The 19,890-nt window shown below is 37.5% G+C and overlaps 2 protein-coding genes across 6 annotated transcripts; both read right to left on the bottom strand.

Moving 5' to 3' along the window:
* Positions 1-1,646: 1,646 nt before the first annotated feature.
* On the bottom strand, positions 1,647-11,485 carry zgc:123010 (uncharacterized protein LOC641500 homolog). 4 transcript variants are annotated; one of them, XM_042010260.1, is made up of 16 exons: positions 11,312-11,485; positions 8,562-8,644; positions 8,399-8,479; positions 8,240-8,296; positions 7,945-8,157; positions 7,682-7,795; positions 7,387-7,432; positions 7,101-7,191; positions 6,858-6,999; positions 6,643-6,747; positions 5,398-5,491; positions 5,252-5,273; positions 5,038-5,115; positions 4,817-4,919; positions 4,614-4,735; positions 1,647-4,281 (listed from the first exon to the last, which is right to left on the bottom strand). In XM_042010260.1, the coding sequence occupies exons 1-16, from the start codon at positions 11,367-11,369 to the stop codon at positions 4,146-4,148; spliced, it is 1,545 nt and encodes a 514-aa protein (XP_041866194.1). In that variant the 5' UTR covers positions 11,370-11,485; the 3' UTR covers positions 1,647-4,145. The 4 variants fall into 4 exon arrangements, with proteins under 4 accessions (XP_041866194.1, XP_041866195.1, XP_041866192.1 ...); XM_042010261.1 differs by having other exon boundaries at positions 5,038-5,112; XM_042010258.1 differs by having other exon boundaries at positions 5,252-5,285; positions 11,312-11,484.
* A 1,123-nt stretch (positions 11,486-12,608) lies between these two features.
* On the bottom strand, positions 12,609-18,845 carry pyroxd2 (pyridine nucleotide-disulphide oxidoreductase domain 2). Of its 2 annotated transcripts, XM_042010301.1 has the most exons (16): positions 18,702-18,845; positions 18,332-18,351; positions 18,125-18,218; positions 17,563-17,636; positions 17,264-17,419; positions 16,946-17,099; positions 16,793-16,854; positions 16,620-16,717; positions 16,369-16,510; positions 16,126-16,260; positions 15,980-16,052; positions 14,831-14,984; positions 14,036-14,187; positions 13,747-13,853; positions 13,260-13,380; positions 12,609-13,031 (listed from the first exon to the last, which is right to left on the bottom strand). In XM_042010301.1, exons 1-16 carry the CDS (start codon positions 18,823-18,825, stop codon positions 12,961-12,963), a joined length of 1,737 nt encoding a protein of 578 aa, XP_041866235.1. In that variant the 5' UTR covers positions 18,826-18,845; the 3' UTR covers positions 12,609-12,960. The 2 variants fall into 2 exon arrangements, with proteins under 2 accessions (XP_041866235.1, XP_041866236.1); XM_042010302.1 differs by lacking the exons at positions 17,563-17,636; positions 18,702-18,845.
* Between the last annotated feature and the right edge of the window lie 1,045 nt (positions 18,846-19,890).

The raw sequence follows: 19,890 nt of genomic DNA, 5'->3' as shown, positions 1-19,890 counted from the left end.
GTGGGGGTGTGGACTAGTGAGAGTGTGTTTCAAGGCTCGGAGAGCATGTAGGACTGTCTGAGCAAAGCAGGTCTCTGTGGCAGAGCGTTCTCTCTCTCCACCTCTTTAATTACGCAAACCGACCCGGCTCTGCCCTTACCCACAATCTGTGGAGGCATGAAATAAATACATGCTCTCCAACAATAAACAAGTGCCTTTTCAAATGACAACACCTCCTCACGCTCACCCCTACTGCCATCCCACCAAGCTTTCATAATGCATTTACTTTGCACAGTCTATAGGAGTAAATGAGTTCATGGAATATGCAGAGAACTAAAGCTACATATAGGGTGACCATATTCAAATTTGTATTAAATCGTTTGCATCCTGCACAAAATCTGTATTCTAAAACGTAGCATAAGAAGTTGTGTTATGTAGCTCCAGTGTTAAGCTAACATTACTGAAAAGGCAGAGGTGCAGAGAGCTCAGGAGCGAATGGTAGAAGAAAGAAAAAAAATAATAGAAAACTAGAAAAGACTCAAATGTTGTGTAAAATATACCTCAGAAATTATCAAGATGAAACCAAATTACCTGTTTTCACTCAGACCGAATCCTTAAGTACGCGAAGTCTGACTAATAAACCATGAATTAACAAGGTACTGTCAACTTTGCTATTCAACAAGACAGCCAGCAAGTCTGACAACTTTCTTAACAAAGGAGCAATGAGCTTTTTTGGTTGTAGAAAACTCTGGATTTCACCAACTGTTGAAGACATTGGAGCTGTAATGTAAGATGAAACAGAGCAAGTACAAAATTCACTGAGATACTGAAAAGATGCTGAGAAGATGTGGCTTTTATCTTTTATAGTGGGGAATTTGAACTCATTTGACTCCTTGTTTTTATTACCACAAAGGCTAGTTTTATGTGATTGTATAGTCATTTGAGGATTCAAGACATTTGTCACAGTTTTCATCCACTGACATTCCCTTAAAGGAGACTAGCACTAGCCCCATTAATTCCAAATAAGAAAAATGAGTGTAAACACATATATTAATTCCTCTGTGGCTCTGTCTAGATCCATTTTACTCGGTCCATTTTTCCAGTCTGTGGTTATATCCTAATGCATTCCAGGCCATATCTTTTATTTTAATGACAAATTGGACAATAATTTTCTCACATGTATTTATGTTTTTTTTGTTTGTTTGGTTTTTTTTTTTAAGACAATGCTAAACTAAAATTTCAGACTATAAACTAATTAGAAAATGTTTACTGAGTTATTAAATCCAGGGAGACATAAGGTCACTTTCTCATGAGCCACCATTTAATGAGACCACCTTTTTCCCAGCTGTGGAGCTGCCCCCTATTGGTCCCTGAAAAATAATACAGGTTAAAAGCAAATCAGACTAGCTTAATCTTTTTTAAACAGTTTGTGCAAGACTGGATCAAGTGGAGGGATGCTTTGGTACCACAATCTGTAGACCAAGGTAGAACACACTGCTCAATAAGTTGTCCAAATTGAAGTCATTTCAAATTTGAATGTTTTAATTTATTTTCTACTCTACAAACACTTTACTACATGCATACTACCACATTACATTTATCGATTAACAGCAAAAAAAATACTTTCTTTAGCAGCTGTTTTGTCAGGCTGAATTATGTGCATTTTAATAAGTAAACTATAAACTTTAGCAACATAGTGCAAAGCTTACACATGCATTTGCAGGTGGAATCTGTTCTTCTTTCTCAAGTTTTTTCACTCTTCCTTTGGTTGGTTGTTGGCCACACAAATGTCTGCTACTAATGATGAGAGGGTTACCGTGCTCTGCCCACACTGGACTGGTCCGCCTTGATTTACTATGTCAGGGTTTTGAGCATCAGAAGGTACTTAAAGAAACATAATGGATCCTGGTAATTAAAAATGAAAAGTGCATATGCAAAGCATAAGGGGAAGAGATTTCAGTACAAACCTTTCAAATACAACTCTGCCATCTTGTGGAGTGCAGAAACAAATTTCACTGCAATAAAATAAATCAAAAAGCTGCATTTCTCACTTTCTTCCCACTTATGTAGACACTCAGACATTGATAGTCAATATATGTTTATTAAATAAAAAAAGATTCTTATTTCGGGTGCAGTAATGCAAAATATTTGTGGGATTACTAAATAAGATTGCAGTGTCCAAGTTATAATTGTGAACATAATTTGAAAAATATTTGACCGAAAAAGTCTGAAACATAGTAAAGAGACCAAGAACAAAAAAGCAAACATTAAAAGTCAAATTTATAATATTCATATAATGAAATTAAAAAATGCTATACTAAAAAAAAATGATAAAAGTCTACACAATTTATTGTACTGCAAAGAGATCTTTAACAGCACCAGTCAAACAAGAAATGAACAAGTACGTTACATGAACAAGAGCAGTTTTAAGCTCGGTTTCCACTTCCTTTTTCCCAAGTTTTAGCTACGAGACAGAAAGTAACACAAGAAAAGCAGAAGTGCAGCATGTGACAGTGTTTGCACCAAATGGCTCTTAATGTTTGCCTTGTAAAGCCTAAAAAAAAAAAAAAAACAGATGAGGGGTGTTCTAAGATACATACATTTTTAAAGTTAAAGTCATAAAATAAATGAAAAGTAAAATCTGTTTTCAAAATAGTTTGCTATAAAAATGAAGAAAAAAAAATGTATAAATAGCTAAATAAATACTCTCACTATGTAATGCATAGTTTACTGGTGAACGTAGTGTGGACTTTAGATGTAGTTGTTGTTTAGTGGATGATACAAACACATGCCAGTGGGCTTGTTATGCAACTTTTAGTGTCCAAACACATGATAGAATGAGGCCATTTTCAAAGCAGAACCATTTAGCTCACTGAAATACTGAAATGGAGGCCCTAAGGTAATAAACACTGCTTCTAAAGGTTCAAAAGTAAATCTTTCTAACAATGTTGCTGTGTGTGACTATTTGTGGCAGACATTGTGGCTGCAAGTATGTCTGAAACCTCTTTTTTGCATAGATATAAAACTTAAAAGTTTGGAAAGTAAATGTATACTGAATATCCAAATGCTGATGGTATAATTGTTGAAAACTCAGTCTTATAATCCACAAAGGAGGATGAAGAAGCCTGCAGATCTAAAGCTTTTTACACTTGATAATTGCATGCAGTCCAGAAAACCAGGATCCAAAAACTGTAGTTTCAAAACTGCTTGTGAGATAAAACAATACCCGAGCAGTACAGCTTTTCTGTTAAGGGCCGATTTTACATGGCTACATAATCTTGTCAGGTTTTGCCATTTCTTCAACCAGACCCTTAATTTATCACAGTTAGTGTCTCCATAACTTGTCACAACTCATCTCACGTCCAATAAGTGTATTCAATCTCTCAACACAAGGGCAGCCAGTTGGTAAATAAAGTGAAATATGCAATTAATCCATGCATTAAACAACTTTATAATCCTTTAGTCCAATTACCCACTTATAATCATCTTAAGGGTACATAGAAGAGTTTTAAGGCACCCTGGATCACTGTATGTTATTGGTTTTAAAAAAATGCATAAGGGAGGTACTGAAATATCAAGTACATCCAGTTGCAAATCTTTGGTCTGGTGCTGATACAGGCACAGGAACAAGTGGAATGCAGCTCCAGGATTAACTGCAGACTGATGTGAGATGAAAGCAGCTGTGAACAACAAGTACTTTTTAAATATCGAAAACTGGAGAACACTTTCTTTTTTTTAAAAAAAGGAAGGTCCCTGGAATAACAGCGAAACTACTGATGTGGCCCAAGTTAATTTTACTTCCATTGTATGTTGCTGGTTTTTGATGTGATGTTTAGTGTCCCTTAAAGAGGGAATAAGTCGCCATGTGCTTTGGAGGCCTGCAAATATGAAGGTTTGTTGCTCCCTTGAACTACTGAGCAATATAATCCAGTCTGATCTTGAAGGCTGAAAAAGCACCCCTCATGCTCTCAGTCCTTTGTGGCTCATGTGCGACTATCCCTCACTGAGAGCCCAACATCTGGTTCTGATCCTTTACTATTCTAGTCCTTTCTACCACAGCAAATATTTTAAGCCTAGAGATCTCAATTCAGTAAATACCAGCTCCAATGGCACAGTTGGTGTATCTCAGTTTTCTGTGCACCACAGAGGCAGGGCTTAAACTGGGTTCAAGGTTGAAATGGTTTCCTGTCCTTCCCCTTCTGATCAGGAATGTGTTTGTAGCGACATTTGTCCCCAAAATGGCAGCCAGTGGTTCTCCAGAAGTAACACTCGTCTCCGTTTACTGGACCACGTCTTCGAGGACTGAGCAGAGAGAAATATGACATATATAGAGGCAAAAGACAAAGATACACATTAGCCATAAATAGAAGTAAAAACTGAAAATTCATTTTTGCGGTGCATGATTTTCTAAGCTAAAAAAAAAAAAAAGAAAAAAAAAAAAAGAGAGAAGTACACCAACATCATTTCACATCCCGATAGGACATATTAAAGCATTTCTAACATACCCTATGTAAATTAAAAAAGATAAAAATTAAGTAATAATAGTAATAATAATAATCATCATAGTAATAAACATTAATTCTGAAGTCTCACTGTATTATTTCAGTGAACTAGAGTTTCAGAGTGTTTCTTACCCAGCAGCAGCTCCTGCCTGCTGTGTGACAGGAAGACAGGTCTTAAGTGGAAAGGGGAAGACCCTCTGAGTGCGACGGTCAGGATAGCGCACCACCAAGCGTGTGTTCTCAATACAATAACCCTGTCAGAGCAAACACACATGCAAATCTAACAATAGTCTTTACAAAATAAAAAGCAAAACTGTGAGTAAACAGAAACTTACATTTAGTTTCTCCATGGCACGGGTTGCCATGTTTGCATTCTTAAAGTTGACAAAGGCACAGAATCGCTCATGCAGCACACGAATACTCTCTATCTCACCATACCTGCAGTGCAAAGCAATGAACAGACAAGTCAACACATGGTTCAATATTAGATTTCCATGTTCCTGTGCAAGAACAATGTGCTTATATGGACTGAATTTAACTCAGATTAGGGTCATACATTTTAAAAAGGTCCCACAAGTGTTTCTCTGTTAACTCAGTTGTCACATTTCCTACCCAAAGAGATGGGCAAGGGCTTCTGAAAGAAATATAAGAGATATTGAAACAGAGGTACAATCACAGTTATACAATTTAAAAAAAAACTTCTTCATTATTTGGCTTAAATCCATAGAACTTTTCCAGTGTCTTTATAGGAGAAACAAATAGCCACCTACCCTGGTTGCACAATTGCTGTATCTTGGCCCCCAGCTGCCGGAACAAAGTGTCATTACCAGAATGCATAGAAATTCAATTACAAGGCATTAGCACACATTACAATGAGAAAATACTGTATGGGTTCATAAAATATTAAGAGTCTAACCTCTAGCTGTATCAGGACAAGATGCCAGAGCAGCCTGCACAGTTGAAAATTTTTCCAGCAGCATGACACTTTGCACCTCATCAAAACCAAGATCCTGGCAAAAAATACAAGAGAAAATTAAGGGGAATAATTCTAAAGTAGCTACAGGCAAACCATGTCAACTTATTCATCCATGGGACTTTTGTAGGTTTACATATTTCTGGTAAACAAAGTGGTTGTCAAACAAACCAAAACGGCAAATGTCTGAGCATTTTCAGTGTTTAGATGCAAGTTCATACAATACTGTAAAAAGACTGAGCTACCTGATGGCATAAATCCTCATACTTTATCCCAAATAAATGAAGAAATAAATACACCTAATATTTTATCAATATCTTAAGCTTTAAAGTTCAAGACAAGTTTCTACACAATGAAGTGGTTGAACATGTGAAAAAGACTGGAAGCCTGTAAATTCTTTGTGTGTGAATGGGTGAAAGCAGTTGGTATAAAGACCTTTCATGACTAATAATGCATTGTTTCTTTTTGTCTAAGTTAGCATTTTCTAAGTCTAAGTTACCATTTCATGGCCTAGGTTCGTTATTGAAGCCCAGTCTATGATGCCTTCATAATAAAATTTTCTAAGCTATTCTGAAAAATGAAGCAAATAACTAGCTCAACGCTCATGTTAGCTTCTTGCTTGGCAGCTGCAATCTTAATGAGTAAACAAGAAACCAGCTATGGCTTATTTCACCCGATGAACTTTAACTTACCACAACTTAGCAGAAGCTAACAAAGAACGACCCTAACCAACTAAAGTAAAGGGATTTTAACAAAGTGATCATGGCAAACTGGTATGTTCTGACTCAGCTCCTCAGGATTGCAATAAAAGGTTTACAACCCCCCCTCCTTTTTTTTTAAACTTCTTTTCATATGCTCCCCCTCATTTATTACTGCACAAGGAGTTCTCAAGTAACCTCAGTCAGATTCATAATTTGAAAGATTGTAAGAACCAAAACAGTGCAAACATGAGGCCTTTTATAGCAATCAAGAACACGTTTGCCATGCATGTTTTTGTCTAAAATGAGCTAGAGTGGCCACCACTCCATGCCACACAAAACTAATGAGATGGATGTAACGTCATGTGAATGCAGGCAATATGACTAGCTTTATAACAAAATGTGTCTAAAATGAATAGCTAAGCATTTTTAATCATGTCTGCCATTTTAACAGGAAAAACATTGCTACTATATTTGCAGTTTTATTTACCATTAACTGCAGCACTTTGCAGTTAAAGAGGTCATTGACGGCTTCCTCACAGTCTTTGTCCAGTTTCAGCACCTGCTCCATAGCCTTTTCTGCCTCACTGTACCGCTACAACACACAAAAAGTGCATCACAAGCTTAAATCATAAGGTCACTCAGCAGATATTTCTCTTATTATTTTATAATCACTTATTTATGACCACAGTGGCTGGTGCCCACCTTCATGCCCATGAGAGCACTGCCTTTGCGGAAGTATCCTTTGGGCCACTCCGGAGCCAGCAGAATGGAGCGCTCAGCATCTGCCAGGGCCAGAGGATACTGCTCCAAGCAGTAATAGCAATAAGAACGATTCCCAAAGAACCTAGAGGAAGTCATTTAAAATTCCAAAATAAAAAAAAAAGATTATGTTTTAACAGTCTAAAATGTACCATAATAACTAACAAGTCATGATCAGAGATATACCTGTAATCCTTTGGATCACATTTGATGGCTTCTGTAAACATGCTGACTGCTTGTGCATACTGACCCTCTTGCACCAGCTTTATCCCTTTTTCTGCAGGACATGAAGCATACTTGTAAAAAATGTTCTGTTGCAACACTAGCCCAAAAGCTTCAACAGACCTCGGTGACATGTTTGCATAAAGGAATGCAAAAATCAATAATTCTCTTGAAGTCTTAGATTCCATTTCAGTTAAAAAGCTAATAAAATGTTGGTTATATAGCATACCCTGTAGAAATAATTCCTTACCTGTCAGTGAAGTACTTTTCTTAGTCATGGTGTCAGTTCCATTTGTCTGTAAGTAATGTAGTATTTGAATCACTTTATATTCATTACAATGTGTACACACACACACACACACACACACACACACAGAAACGCGCACAACCCAATATTAAAGCCTGTCATGGTCCAGAGTCCATTTTTCAACTCATCAGACTTTGGAACAGCCAGATGAACACACTTCTGCCACAATAAAAAGATGAGAAGAACAAGACCTTCTGCTGTAACAGCTGATCTTATGATATCATTAGTATTCATTCACCTCTCTCTTGGCCTCATTCTCCTTGTTTTCTTTGGACTTGCGTCTTGATCCTTTGGGTTTAATATGACTAGCAGCATTAGCAAAGAAGGCACTGCTCACATCCCACTCTGGTTCCTGTGGGGCACAGAAAGACAAACAATAGTGTTGGATAATATTCAATTTAGATCCAAAAGCTTTCATCACAAAAATTACACAAGCTAATTTATACTTTGAGATCTGTAAGATAAGTAATAAAGTAGCAGCAGACAATGTATAGTCAGCACCTCTTCAGTGGTCCTGGCTTTTGTCTTCTGGTGTCCTTTGATTCCTGCAGCAGCCATGACCTCAGTGGAATCGTACTTGTGTGAAGCTGTTGGCTTTGCTTCCTTTTGCTCCTCTTTTTGTGCACTTTGTTTCTCTTCTTCAGCAATGATATCTGCCTCTGACTCACTCTCATCCAGTTCAGACTCTCCACCTCCATCTTCCTCTTCATCCTCCTATTGTATATTATGGGTTGTGTAAACATTCAGCTCTTCACAGCAACAGAAAATAGCAATTGTGTTCTTCTAATTCAATTACCTGTTCAACACTGTCATTCTGCTTAATCTGCTCTTGTTTCTTCCGTTTTCGACGGCGCTGAAACAAATAAAGTAAAATGCATCTTACCCGTCATTTACTGAATAAAAGAATAAAGAATCAACACTTTCTGTAGGGTGTTTATTTATTTTGACTGCTCACCTTCCTCTTGGCTCTCCGTCGCTCAGCTTTCTGTCTGACCTTCTCATCCTCACTCAAATCTTCCTCTTCATTTAATGCTTCCTAAACAAATACAAAGACATTTAAGACTGTATGTTCCACACAGTCCTGCTAATGCCCTGTCAGGATGACACCATTTGTTTACCTGTGACAAAGGGGCATCATGACTTGGGTCAGGGTTTGCAGCACCACAGTCCATCTGCTCCTCCTGCTGTTGAACAGCAGGACCTATGGAAATAAAACAATGCATTAGGTGATTGAAATGCATTACTTGGCCTTGTATTTTCTAAAGTTTTTTTTTTTTTTGGAAGCTTTATTCTTTTTCTTTGAATTAAAACTGGAAAAGCGACCTCAACCATAAATGGCAAACATATGTTTTCTTCCTGCTCTGAATCATAATTTGACTAACTCTTCTCAATAAAATTTTTATTCCACATCCACAAAAGAGGAAAAAACTCCCCAACACTGAAAGTACACTTTAACAGGTTTCTAGAAAACGTGAAGTGAAACAGGATGTACTGCTATGATATAATGGCCCAGTCTTCTCGTTCCTTCTTTGTTTCCATCAAATACAGAAACAAACAGTAAGCAGCCCCTTTAAATGTTAACAGAGAAAAGCTTTAACACTGTAATTTGTAGTTTGACATTTCAAATTCTACAAGTAGGCAGACCATTTTTATCTCTACAAGTGTCCTGTTGTCTGGATGGTACATGAACATATTCCTCCTTCATATGCAGATTTAGACACTTTGACAATTGATGACAAGTCAAGAAAGTGTAAGTAACATTGGGTGGGGACAGAATTACATCATGCCAGCTCATAAGAAGCAGGAAATGCTCAACATGACATAAAACTGCACAGATTACTGCTTGGTGAGACAGATTCAGCCGAATCAAGTTGTTTTATTTTTGTTAGTGATATAGAAATAGAGCAGTTTACCTATTATGTACTACATACAGCTGCCTCAGGCACTGCCGTTTCAGGGAAACTTGGTTATATATGACAGAGACAACAGCCACTGCCCTGAATATGGGAAACATGAAGGTTTGTTGGGGCATAGATCAAACCAAATAAAAACACTGTCATTGACTTGCGCCGAAAGGAAGGAGACCAATAGCAAGAAAAAGCAAAAGGACGCAAAAACCTTGGAGGAATCTGTGTGGTGTCAAATTTTCCTCTTGTTCAGCAAAGATTTCCACAGAGTGACAAATCCATACTTGGTCTGTGACTCATGTAGTAACTGCTGAAGCACTAATAGGTGAGCTCACTGCAGTTTTAGTATTTAAATGCAGATTCTAGACACTGTATACCAACTTTCTCCTGGGAAAAAAGAAAACAAGCAGCCTCTAGACTTGCTCATTTTCTCTTTATTTATATTCTGTAGGATTTAAATGCTCTGGTCACCAATCCAGATAGCAATGAAGAAGTCACAATTCCACTTTGCAGACAACAAAATCCAAACAACTCCTGTCACAGACTAATATTATCTTAAGTAAAGAGTCGACTATCACAATGCATCTGAAACATACATATTGTAGTGAGTTCAAGGAAATACCAACTGTTCGCGTCTGGCTCTCAAATGTCAAGAAAACATCCACTGGTATGTCTATTGGTTTTATCAGGCTTTTGTGATATCTTTCTTTTGACAGAATGTCCTGTTAGCACATAAATGATTAGAAAAATGGTGGACAAAAGTAACAAGAGTCTTTGTTTCTTCTCTTTGAGGAATCTTCCTAAATTAGCTTTGAGCTGAAAGGTGAGCTCTCTCCACAGGAATGCAAAATAACAGTCTATCATCACAGTCTGTTGTGTTAAAGAGAAATCAAATTCACTTCTCTCCCCCCCCCCCCCTCCTTTTACTCCTTCTCAAAAGATTAAGAGAGAATGTAACATCGTCATTAAAACAAACACTATTAAACATATCTAACGTGTTTTATGTTATTTTGTCACATAAAACAAGTCACAAGAGACATAGGTGATTGCACAACAGTATAATAACATGCTGGCACAATTTCCAACAACAAAGTAAGTGGCTGCAAGGCACAGCTGTTTCTGGGAGAAACTGAGTCTATAAAGTTTAGACATCTGTGAAAAATCAGCTTTTCATCTCAAAACAAGCAGTAAACAGAGGACAAATATGGAATCTGCCCTCTGGTGTGACTTAGCATGTACACAGATAAGTGAAAATCTGAATATCTGACATTTGAAGTAGGAATAAAACTAGGGAAAAAAATTGTAGTTATTAACGGTTTGTGTTGAAAGAGGTCTTTCGGGATGCTCAGGTGCCTCTGATGTAACTTTAACAGCAAGCACATTAACTAACATGTTACAGCCTGCAATGAAAGGAAATTTAACACAAACGGAAACAAAGAAAAAGAGGAAGATACTATGGTCGTGGCATAAACATAACCTCATGCTTAAATAATGTACTGTGGGCAGTTGCCACCTATGTAAAGCATTGTTGTCATACCAACAAAACCGGAAAATGCATTTTAATTCGATTTGGTCAATTTTATAAACTCACTTTTGCTTAATATGTATAACGTTGAACTTTTCATTGTTAGATTCCCCGTTATTTGTTTCATAAACTCAATACTTCGTGAAAATCTGACTTAGTTGTAACTACAGTTTTTTTTTACTACGCAAACTTGGAAGAAGTGCGAGAAAGGGTGGAACTGGGAAGAAAGGAACTTTTATTGTTAGACCACGTACTCAAACTGATCCTCGACACAAAAAATAAATTAAAAAATAACAATATAGACTACTACTGATACACATACAATTAATCCCGCTTTAGCTGTATTAAAAACTTTAAATGACACATGTATCTTATCACTTTCGGGATCAAACTTGTGGTAAGTTCATAAAGTTTTGAAACGAAGAACGTTACTTACCGCTTCCGAGTCCCAACAGCCTGCATATATCTCTGGTGAATTTCATGAGCGCAACCATTCAGCATTATCGTCTCAAATATAATCCAGAAACATTTAAACAATTGTTAAACTAATGGGACAATCGCTATCGAATCTGCGGGAATCTTTGGTGGTTTAATCCACTTCCTGAGCGTCAGACGCAGCGGCTGGATCCACCCTGAACAGCGTCTTAAAGGTACAGGACACAATTTCAATCAAACAGAAGAGGTCTTGATAACAAGACAACATAGCATAACCGCTCATTAAATGTGCTGAATATGCAAATGTGCATTTCATAAAATTAAACTAAGACTTAAATTTTTCGTGTCAAATTTTATTAATAATGCACATAAAAAAAGAACACAAAAACTGACAATGGTGCTCATCAATTGCTTGGGAATATATATATATATATATATATATACATAAATTAAACTTTGCTATACAGTATAGCAAACTATCATGAACTTTAATAACTTTTATCCAATAGTGAACAACTGTCCTGTCCTACCTTTTATTCAGCAAAACAGAAATAACACTTCCAGCACGTTTTGTAGATAAAGCGATTTCTTTTCTCCAAACCTACTTTTCATTAGAGAATAGATAGTTCTGATTTCTCTCATCTTCTTAAAATGTCTTTTCCCCTTCTTTGTTAAGTTAAGCCAATTTCAAAGAAGTGGTGTTTTTGGAGACACAGTACCATTTTTGTTTTACTGGTAAGAGAGGCTTTGCAATGCTCACACATCACCCTGGGTTTCTTTATGACATATTGATTATTAAAGACTGAGCTCTTGGAGTAATCTTTGTCAACCACTCCAAAGAAGAGTAACAATAATATTAAAATGTCTCCATTTGCACACAATCTGTCTGATTGTGGTAGATTGTTGGAGACTAAACACTTAATTTTTACCAAGATATACATGTTGTGAAGGTCAGACTTTGGAAGATTGCAGCCAAAATTCAGTTGTCATTCAATTCATTTAAAACACAGGACTTTGCCTCTAGGTTCTTAGAGGTTGACGTGTTTGTACCACTTAGACATATAACATTTTCTGGTAGACATAAATGCTAATTGTATTTTTTTTATTGTGCTATTTTTTCTTTTTTGTTTGTTTTGTTGCTTTTTTTTACAGATAAGTTTAATGTTATTGGAAAAAAAGAGTGTCAAATGATTAAATAGTTGCAAGCTTAATTTTCTCTAGTTGTTTCAGTTTCAGGTTGCTGACTGGCAACATGTCATCATTAATATGTTATTGATAACAACTGATGACCAAACATGTCAGGTAAAAAAACTCTTTTATTAAACTACTTGTGGAATAAATGCAACATAAAACACACCTATTCTATATTTTTCCTGGCTCGTTTAGATTAACCTCCAATCACAGAGTTTTCGAGGGATAGCCTGTCTTATTTAGCATCTCTTTTTTTATTGTTTTTTTCTCTCTCATCCATATTACATGGACTAATAAATCAAACTATCAAACATCATATCACCGTAAAGAGACTAATCAAAAAGACATCTTAAAGTACACTGAAATGTGCACTGAAATGTATTTTTCAGATTGGTTGAAATCACACATAATAGGTATCATGAAGCTTCACTGAGTGAACCTCTGATGCTGTCATGTGTCTCAGCGACGTTTCAGGTCAGCAATGACAGCAAGTGCTGCGTTCCAGCCAGCAGAACCCATCACACCACCACCTGGAATCAATGCACACATGAAAATCACACACTGTTTACTCAGTCATCCTAACTCACGAGTCATGATAAGAAAATGACTCACTGTCATTTTTTTATCAACATCAGTGAAGATAAGATCTTAAGGTTCAGTTGCTGTGCCTTAAACACCAACTAGCAAACTAGTTTTTAGACCTGTTGCTGCACTATACATAACAAATTTCAACATCCAGCGGAGCATTAAAGACAAACCTGGGTGACACCCACTGCCACACAAATAGAGCCCTTTAACTGGTGAACGGTAGTTTGAGAAATAGGGCAAAGGTCGTGCTAAGTAGAGTTGATCCAGAGACATTGATCCATGGAAGATATTCTGTAAAAACAAGACCAAAATGTTTATTTATTTATTTTTTTTTTTACATAAAAGAAAATACTGTGATTGGTTCACTGCTTCTTAAAGATATAAAAAATATAAAGTTAATAAACTGAGCTGAGATAAGTGGAACAGTGCTGATGTGAACTTTGATTCAGCTACACAGGTTGTGGTTAAAGCGTCTCTAACCATTAACTGCTTATATAACAGGCCAGCCCCAATGTGGATAGTGAATGACTCAACACTGTGTAGGAAGCAAATTACTTCCTCATCCAATGAACAGATGATCATGCCAAGCAAATAAGCTGCATGTCAACATTCAAATTGCTTTTCAGATCTACAATGTCTACAGTGTACAGTTTGTACCCCGCCAGTGAGTCCAAAGATCCTCTCCAGGTCTGGTGGACACAGGATGTCTCTCCCCACCACGGACTTTTTAAACCCAGGTGCATATTGCTCCACCCAGTCAAATGCTGCAGAGACAAATCAATAAATGTTTGAACTAGCTTATTTGTTTTGGAAAAGATTTACATCTTGGAGTAAATATTTTCTATAAGTTTGTCATCAGTTTTATATCAGTGTTGAGCACTGTGCTACTGCAATCTTTAAGCATACTTAGAATGATAAAAAGTCCAACATGATTTGTGTTTCTAACCAGTGTCTGCGAAGGCCTCTTTGTCCTGTTTGGTCCACTCTCTGCCCTCTATGCGGTAGGGCGTGAACTGGGTGAACAGTGACACCACATGACAGCCAGAGGGAGCCAGAGTGGGATCTAACACTGATGGGATGGTCATCTCCAGCATGGGTCTGTAGAAATATGGAATAGAGGACCATGATGAGAAAATGTGGCAGGAATTAAAGAATGGGTGAGGTGTTACCTAAATGTTTTGATAAAACAACGTTTTTTTTTATAGTTACCTTGGAAAACAACTGTTTAACTGCTCATAATTGGGGGAGTGTTGGCCTAGTGGTTACAGTGGGTTTGGGTATGTAAAACCCAGATTCAAGTACCCGGTGGGCCAACAGAGGCGAGCCACCCTGGGCACCTAAGCAAGGCCCTAAATGCTCCCTGCATTCTGAAACATGGCAGCCCACTGCTCTCTAGTAAAATCTAGAGATAGGTAAAATGCAGATGCTAATTTCCCAATAATGGAGGAAACATTAATGGTTCTGACCAGTTCTAGCAAAAAAGATGACATAATTATTAAACTACAAGAACACTAATTCTATAAATCACTGTATAGCTACTTCAGGGAACAAACCAGATCAGGGAACAGAGTTCAGGTGTTTGAATGTTTTCAGAAAATATATAGTAGAAGGTACACATGACTTAAACCATATCTATTATGAGGAACAACATATTAGTGTGCTTTTTACACTTTTTTTTTTGTTTTGTTTTGTTTTGTTTTTTTTGTAGAGAGCTCACTTTTGTAGTGAAGACTTTGTTTACCTGGTTGAGGGCCGTTCATTCCTGGCATCGTTGTATGCAGCCTCTAAAATGTCCACACTTTCACAGTTGAGATGGATTGAGCACTGATGGTGGGGTCCTGGTTTATCATCTGGTGTGGGAGATGCTAGGAAGATGGGTAGCTTGTCTACTGCCACTTTTAAAACAGGTCCCAACAAAGAACAAGTTTTACTTTTCACTGTCATAAAAATCTCACTTTTTTTTTTGCAGAGAAAAAAAAAATAAAGACTTTAGATTTACACTTTTCAACACCTTGAATCTACATTTCATGACTAAATAAACTTTACAGAACCCAAACCCTGCTGTATTACAAAGCAGGTGATACAAATAAAGTACTTTACTCACCACTGTAATAGTGTGAGATTTACACAGTCTTACAACCCATGTTCAAAAATGTACTTTAATAACTTAGATTGTGCGATTACACAACACAGCAGTATCACATTTAGTGCATCTGTTTTAAACCTTCCCACATCCTCCTATTAACATTGATGGTGGTGAATTAGTACACAGACCCATTTCCTCAGGTCTGCAACAGACTCATAATTGATCTAAATTTACAGCTATATACTCTATAATTAAGCAAGAATGCAGTACGGTCAGCAAAATTCTTTGTAGACATCCATGTACTGTGCCTGCCAATTTAGAGGTATGATGACTTGATTTGTACATAGTGTCTCTTTATTTAGACAGCAATCCTCTGTGTATACATGACACGCCTCCTTCAAGCTCCTTCAGTACCAGTGGTGCTAAATATGAGGGTTTCACTTGAAAATGTGATCAAAGCGCTGAGTAGTTTGATTGTCCAGCATGTAGTTTGTTGCCCTGTTTATCCAACTTTAATATATTATTCTGTCTGATACACAGATTACACCCTTTAATGTTCAACACAGAGAAATGTATGTCTTTTCAGATGAGTGAAAACTTTGGGAAAGACTCATTTTAACTTTCCCATTGTGTTTTAACATCCAGGTTTATAAAATCTGCTCATGGAATGACAGGTGCAGAACAACAGCAGGTATGCAGAAGGCTGCTGGCTGAAGAGCCTTCTTAAATCAGAAATGGAGGGTTTCATTTCATATGTATCATAGAGTAGATGAAATAAGGATGATAGAAACTGAACAGACTTACCGTTGATCTTAGTAACAGGTGAGGTGTAATCTATCTGATCTACAGCTTTGATGAACTCTGGAGAAAGGGCAGCCTACAAAGAAAACAGAGGCCAAAGTAAATTCCATTGTCTGCTTCGATGCTTTGATGCTGATTCTTATAACTACCTGTGGTGTGAGGTTCTTGAAAGTGATGTATGGGGTAGCATTTGATAAAACAACTTTACTGTGGATCTCTGTGCCATCTTTGAGCACCACCCCCTTAGCGACACCATCTGAACCAACAAGGATCTGTCCTACATCCTGCCAAGGATACAGAATCAACAGCTGGAGATACTGGAATACAATTTTAATGAAACCAGAAAATAAACAGCAGTAAATCAATATAGTCTATGTAAAAAATAATATTACCTTCTCAGTAAAAATGTCAACACCATAGGACTGAGCAGCTTTAGCAATAGCCTGAGACACACCTCCCATGCCTCCCTCCACATAACCCCATGCTCCCTTCTCTTTCTCAAGCTCTCCCATCACATGGTGCAAAAGTACATACCTTCAAGGCAAAACAATTGAATCAGTGTATTTAGAGGTTAGCATTTAATTCTACTTTCTTCCATGTGTTATTGTTGGCCTGCCACAGGTTGCTGTGAACTATTTCTCACCCACTACCGGGATTACTAGGGCTGGTCATGGCTCCTATCACACCATCGGTAGCCAGTGTTGCTCTCAGGGGCTCCGATTCAAACCACCTAGTGAGAATCTTTGACAGAGAATGAATGAGTCATTCTTGGAGCAAAAGCAGCTGATGCTTAACTTTGTGTAAGCTTCAACCAACCTTCATTATTGGCGCAGTTAAAATCTCATAAAAGTCTGGGAAATTTCTGCCAAGTTTCAGACCTTTAATTTCAAAAGCAAATCAAAGCTCACTGTCACTCAGATGGAATATTGTTTAAAACTTCATTTCCAAAGCGCACATTCATCAACGCACCACATTTGACGAGAGGCATCAGTGTTTTAGCTGCAGCCAGCCGCTTCCTCAGTGGTCCAGCTGTAACACCTGGTATATTTGCAGGGGGAGTGTCCAGTAACGGGTGAATGGCACTTGCCAGCTTCTCAAGGTGTGTAGTGAATTCTGGATAAGCCTGGGACAAGTTAAAGCATGGATGGAGATATGAGTGAGGAATATGGAATGGTTCAAGACAAAGAATCACTGTGATGGAGAGACTGTGAACAATTCTTTGGTTCTTGTATGACAAGAAATTGCATTCAAGTAAAATTCAGTTTCACATCCTAATGCCTTAATCACCTTAGCATCCTTCTGTGAGAACTTGCCAATCTCATTCTGGTTCTTCACCAGATCTGAGCCGAGGATGAGGGATCTTGGTGGAGCACCTTTTATCCCCTCCTCCAGCATGGGGGTAAAAGCATGGGGGTCTCTCATGTACACTTTCAGCCCATGTTTCTGAATGAAATAAACACAAAAATAAAACAACAAAATTAAACAAATGAAGGGCAGAAAACTATGCCTATATCACTTTAACCCACAATGAAATCAGCTAATTGAAAGATTTATTTAATGTTTTTAAATGAAATGGCTGTGTCTACCTTGAGCTCCAGGTCCTTGCATATCTGTGGTCGTAACAAACTGAGCAAGTAAGAGCACCTGGAGAAGCGAAAACCTGCGTGCAAGTGTTATATCTCTGATAAGAATAAAAGACATGCAAGCTGGGGAGTCATAAAACCTGCCACTAAAGTAAGAAATGCTCAAAATTTACTGGTAGTGGACCCCCAGACCCACAATCTCTATGTAATACTGTATGTCCCACCCTACATTAAACCTATTTATGACCTTCATTCACTTCCCTTTTACACATTTGCTCACAGTTTATACACTGAGTCAAATCTACTCCTAGTTGAGTTCACATAAATAAAAGACAACCTGTTTTCCATGTTTTCACTAGCTGAGCAGATAGTTTGGGGGTTTTGTTTATAGCACGATACTCTAACAATGTCCAACACGTAGCTTACTGATTAACCAATATTCTGATAAATGTTTGTCAGAATATTTTGCTTTGATGCTGGTTGTGTTGTTTTTGCTTATGAGATGAATCATTCATTTATAGCCCGGGAAGAGCCAGGATTGTTTTCCTGTCGGGGTAAATCCTACCAGGGAAGATCTCCTCTGAAACGGCTGCTCCTCCTAGCACATGTCGGCGCTCCAACACAGCTGTCTTCACTCCTCCCATCTGAAGATAGGCAGCCTACACACACACACACACACACACACACACACACACACATATATACATATTACCTTTACCCTCTTGTGTGCATAATGTACAATTTGTGTTGTGAAACAGTTGCATGAACTCACTGCCACCAATCCATTGTGTCCTGCAATGAAATATAAATGATTAGATTTCTCCTTATTAAAATTCAGCTTCAGTTATATAACAGCGTTTGGTTGTAGTTTTTCGTTCAGAATATTTTAAAGAAAGGTAAAAAAAAAAAAAAAAAATCCAAAGATCCAAAGTACAAGACGCGCAAAGACAGAGCCAACTCACTTCACCACAATTCAGTCTTTATTTATTACACAACCAGTGAGAAACATATAATAAAAAATGACAAGCTTGGCTGCAGTGTTTATACTAGATTTGCAAAATAAGTCTGCTGTTAAAGCACAGCTACAGAACTTTTTTTTCCCTCCTTCTTTTATTTGTTTTAACGCAGTCCACAGATCTCACCTCCACCGATGACCAGCGCGTCATAACGGGACTTTAATGCGGTGTGATTTGATCTAGATCCGCTAATTGTCCCCGCCAGTCTCGCAGCCCTGCGTCCTCGATCAGCCCACACCGCTGCAGCCATGGCAGCACTTGGAGGCAAATTAGTCCACATCAGTCCCGCCTCCTTCCTCCACAGATTTCCGCAAAGTAGATCCGGGTTTCGAGCGACCACTGTGACCCCCAAATGAATTCCTGTTCTTATTGACGGGAAACGGATTAGGCAACCACAAATGGATGCATATAATTCTGCAGTTTAGTAAAAGTGTTTACAGATCGTATGGCGCATTGTGACATTTTTTAAAACAATTTTCTTTTGTTCTTTTTCAGCTATCAGTTTACATCAAAATAGTTTTACCAGAAAATAGAAATAATTGTTTTTCTGGGTTGTTTCTGTTCACGTTGATGTAATGAAGTGAATAATAGACTGTTTACCTAAACATAAACATATGAAAAAATCTGTTTGAATCATATCCTCTTCGTTTCAGTTTCACACACACACACACACATATATATATATATATATATATACACATATAGGGAAAATATCCAATCAATCCACTTTATTTATAAAGCACATTTTAAAAACAAAGAAAAATCTCCAAAGTGCTGCACATCAACAATCAACAATAATCAGCAATATTGATTTAAAATAAACAGATGATTTTATATATATATATATATATATATATAGAGAGAGAGAGAGAGAGAGAGAGAGAGAGAGAGAGAGAGAGAGAGAGAGAGAGAGAGAATAATGTGACAATCAAAAATATTGTATTGTTGTTCCGCAGTTCGCCACGAGGGGGCACAGTTGACCCATTAAAAGTTGTTTTGAAGTTTTTCAACAACTTCAAACTTGCACCAGTTTTGTCTATAAAGTCAGTAAAAAGGTAATGGTTGATTATTATTTGACCGTTCTTCACGTATAACTGAATATTTAGATATTGACAATAGCTTTGGACTTGAGTCATCTTAAGATATGAGGGCACACCTTAAGAGCTTTAAGATGAGCTCTTAACACAGAATGGTTTCTTAGTGCTGCTATTGAAGATGTCATGTTGGCCTAGTGGTTCATTTACTGTGCATTAATGAGATAAGAGGCCATGGATCACGTTGTCAACCTATAAGACAGAACTGGAGAGGCAGACTG

The sequence above is a fragment of the Melanotaenia boesemani genome, chromosome 16, assembly GCF_017639745.1.
Source record: "Melanotaenia boesemani isolate fMelBoe1 chromosome 16, fMelBoe1.pri, whole genome shotgun sequence".
Lineage (NCBI taxonomy): Eukaryota > Metazoa > Chordata > Actinopteri > Atheriniformes > Melanotaeniidae > Melanotaenia > Melanotaenia boesemani.
This window is presented reverse-complemented; position numbering and strand designations above follow the sequence as displayed.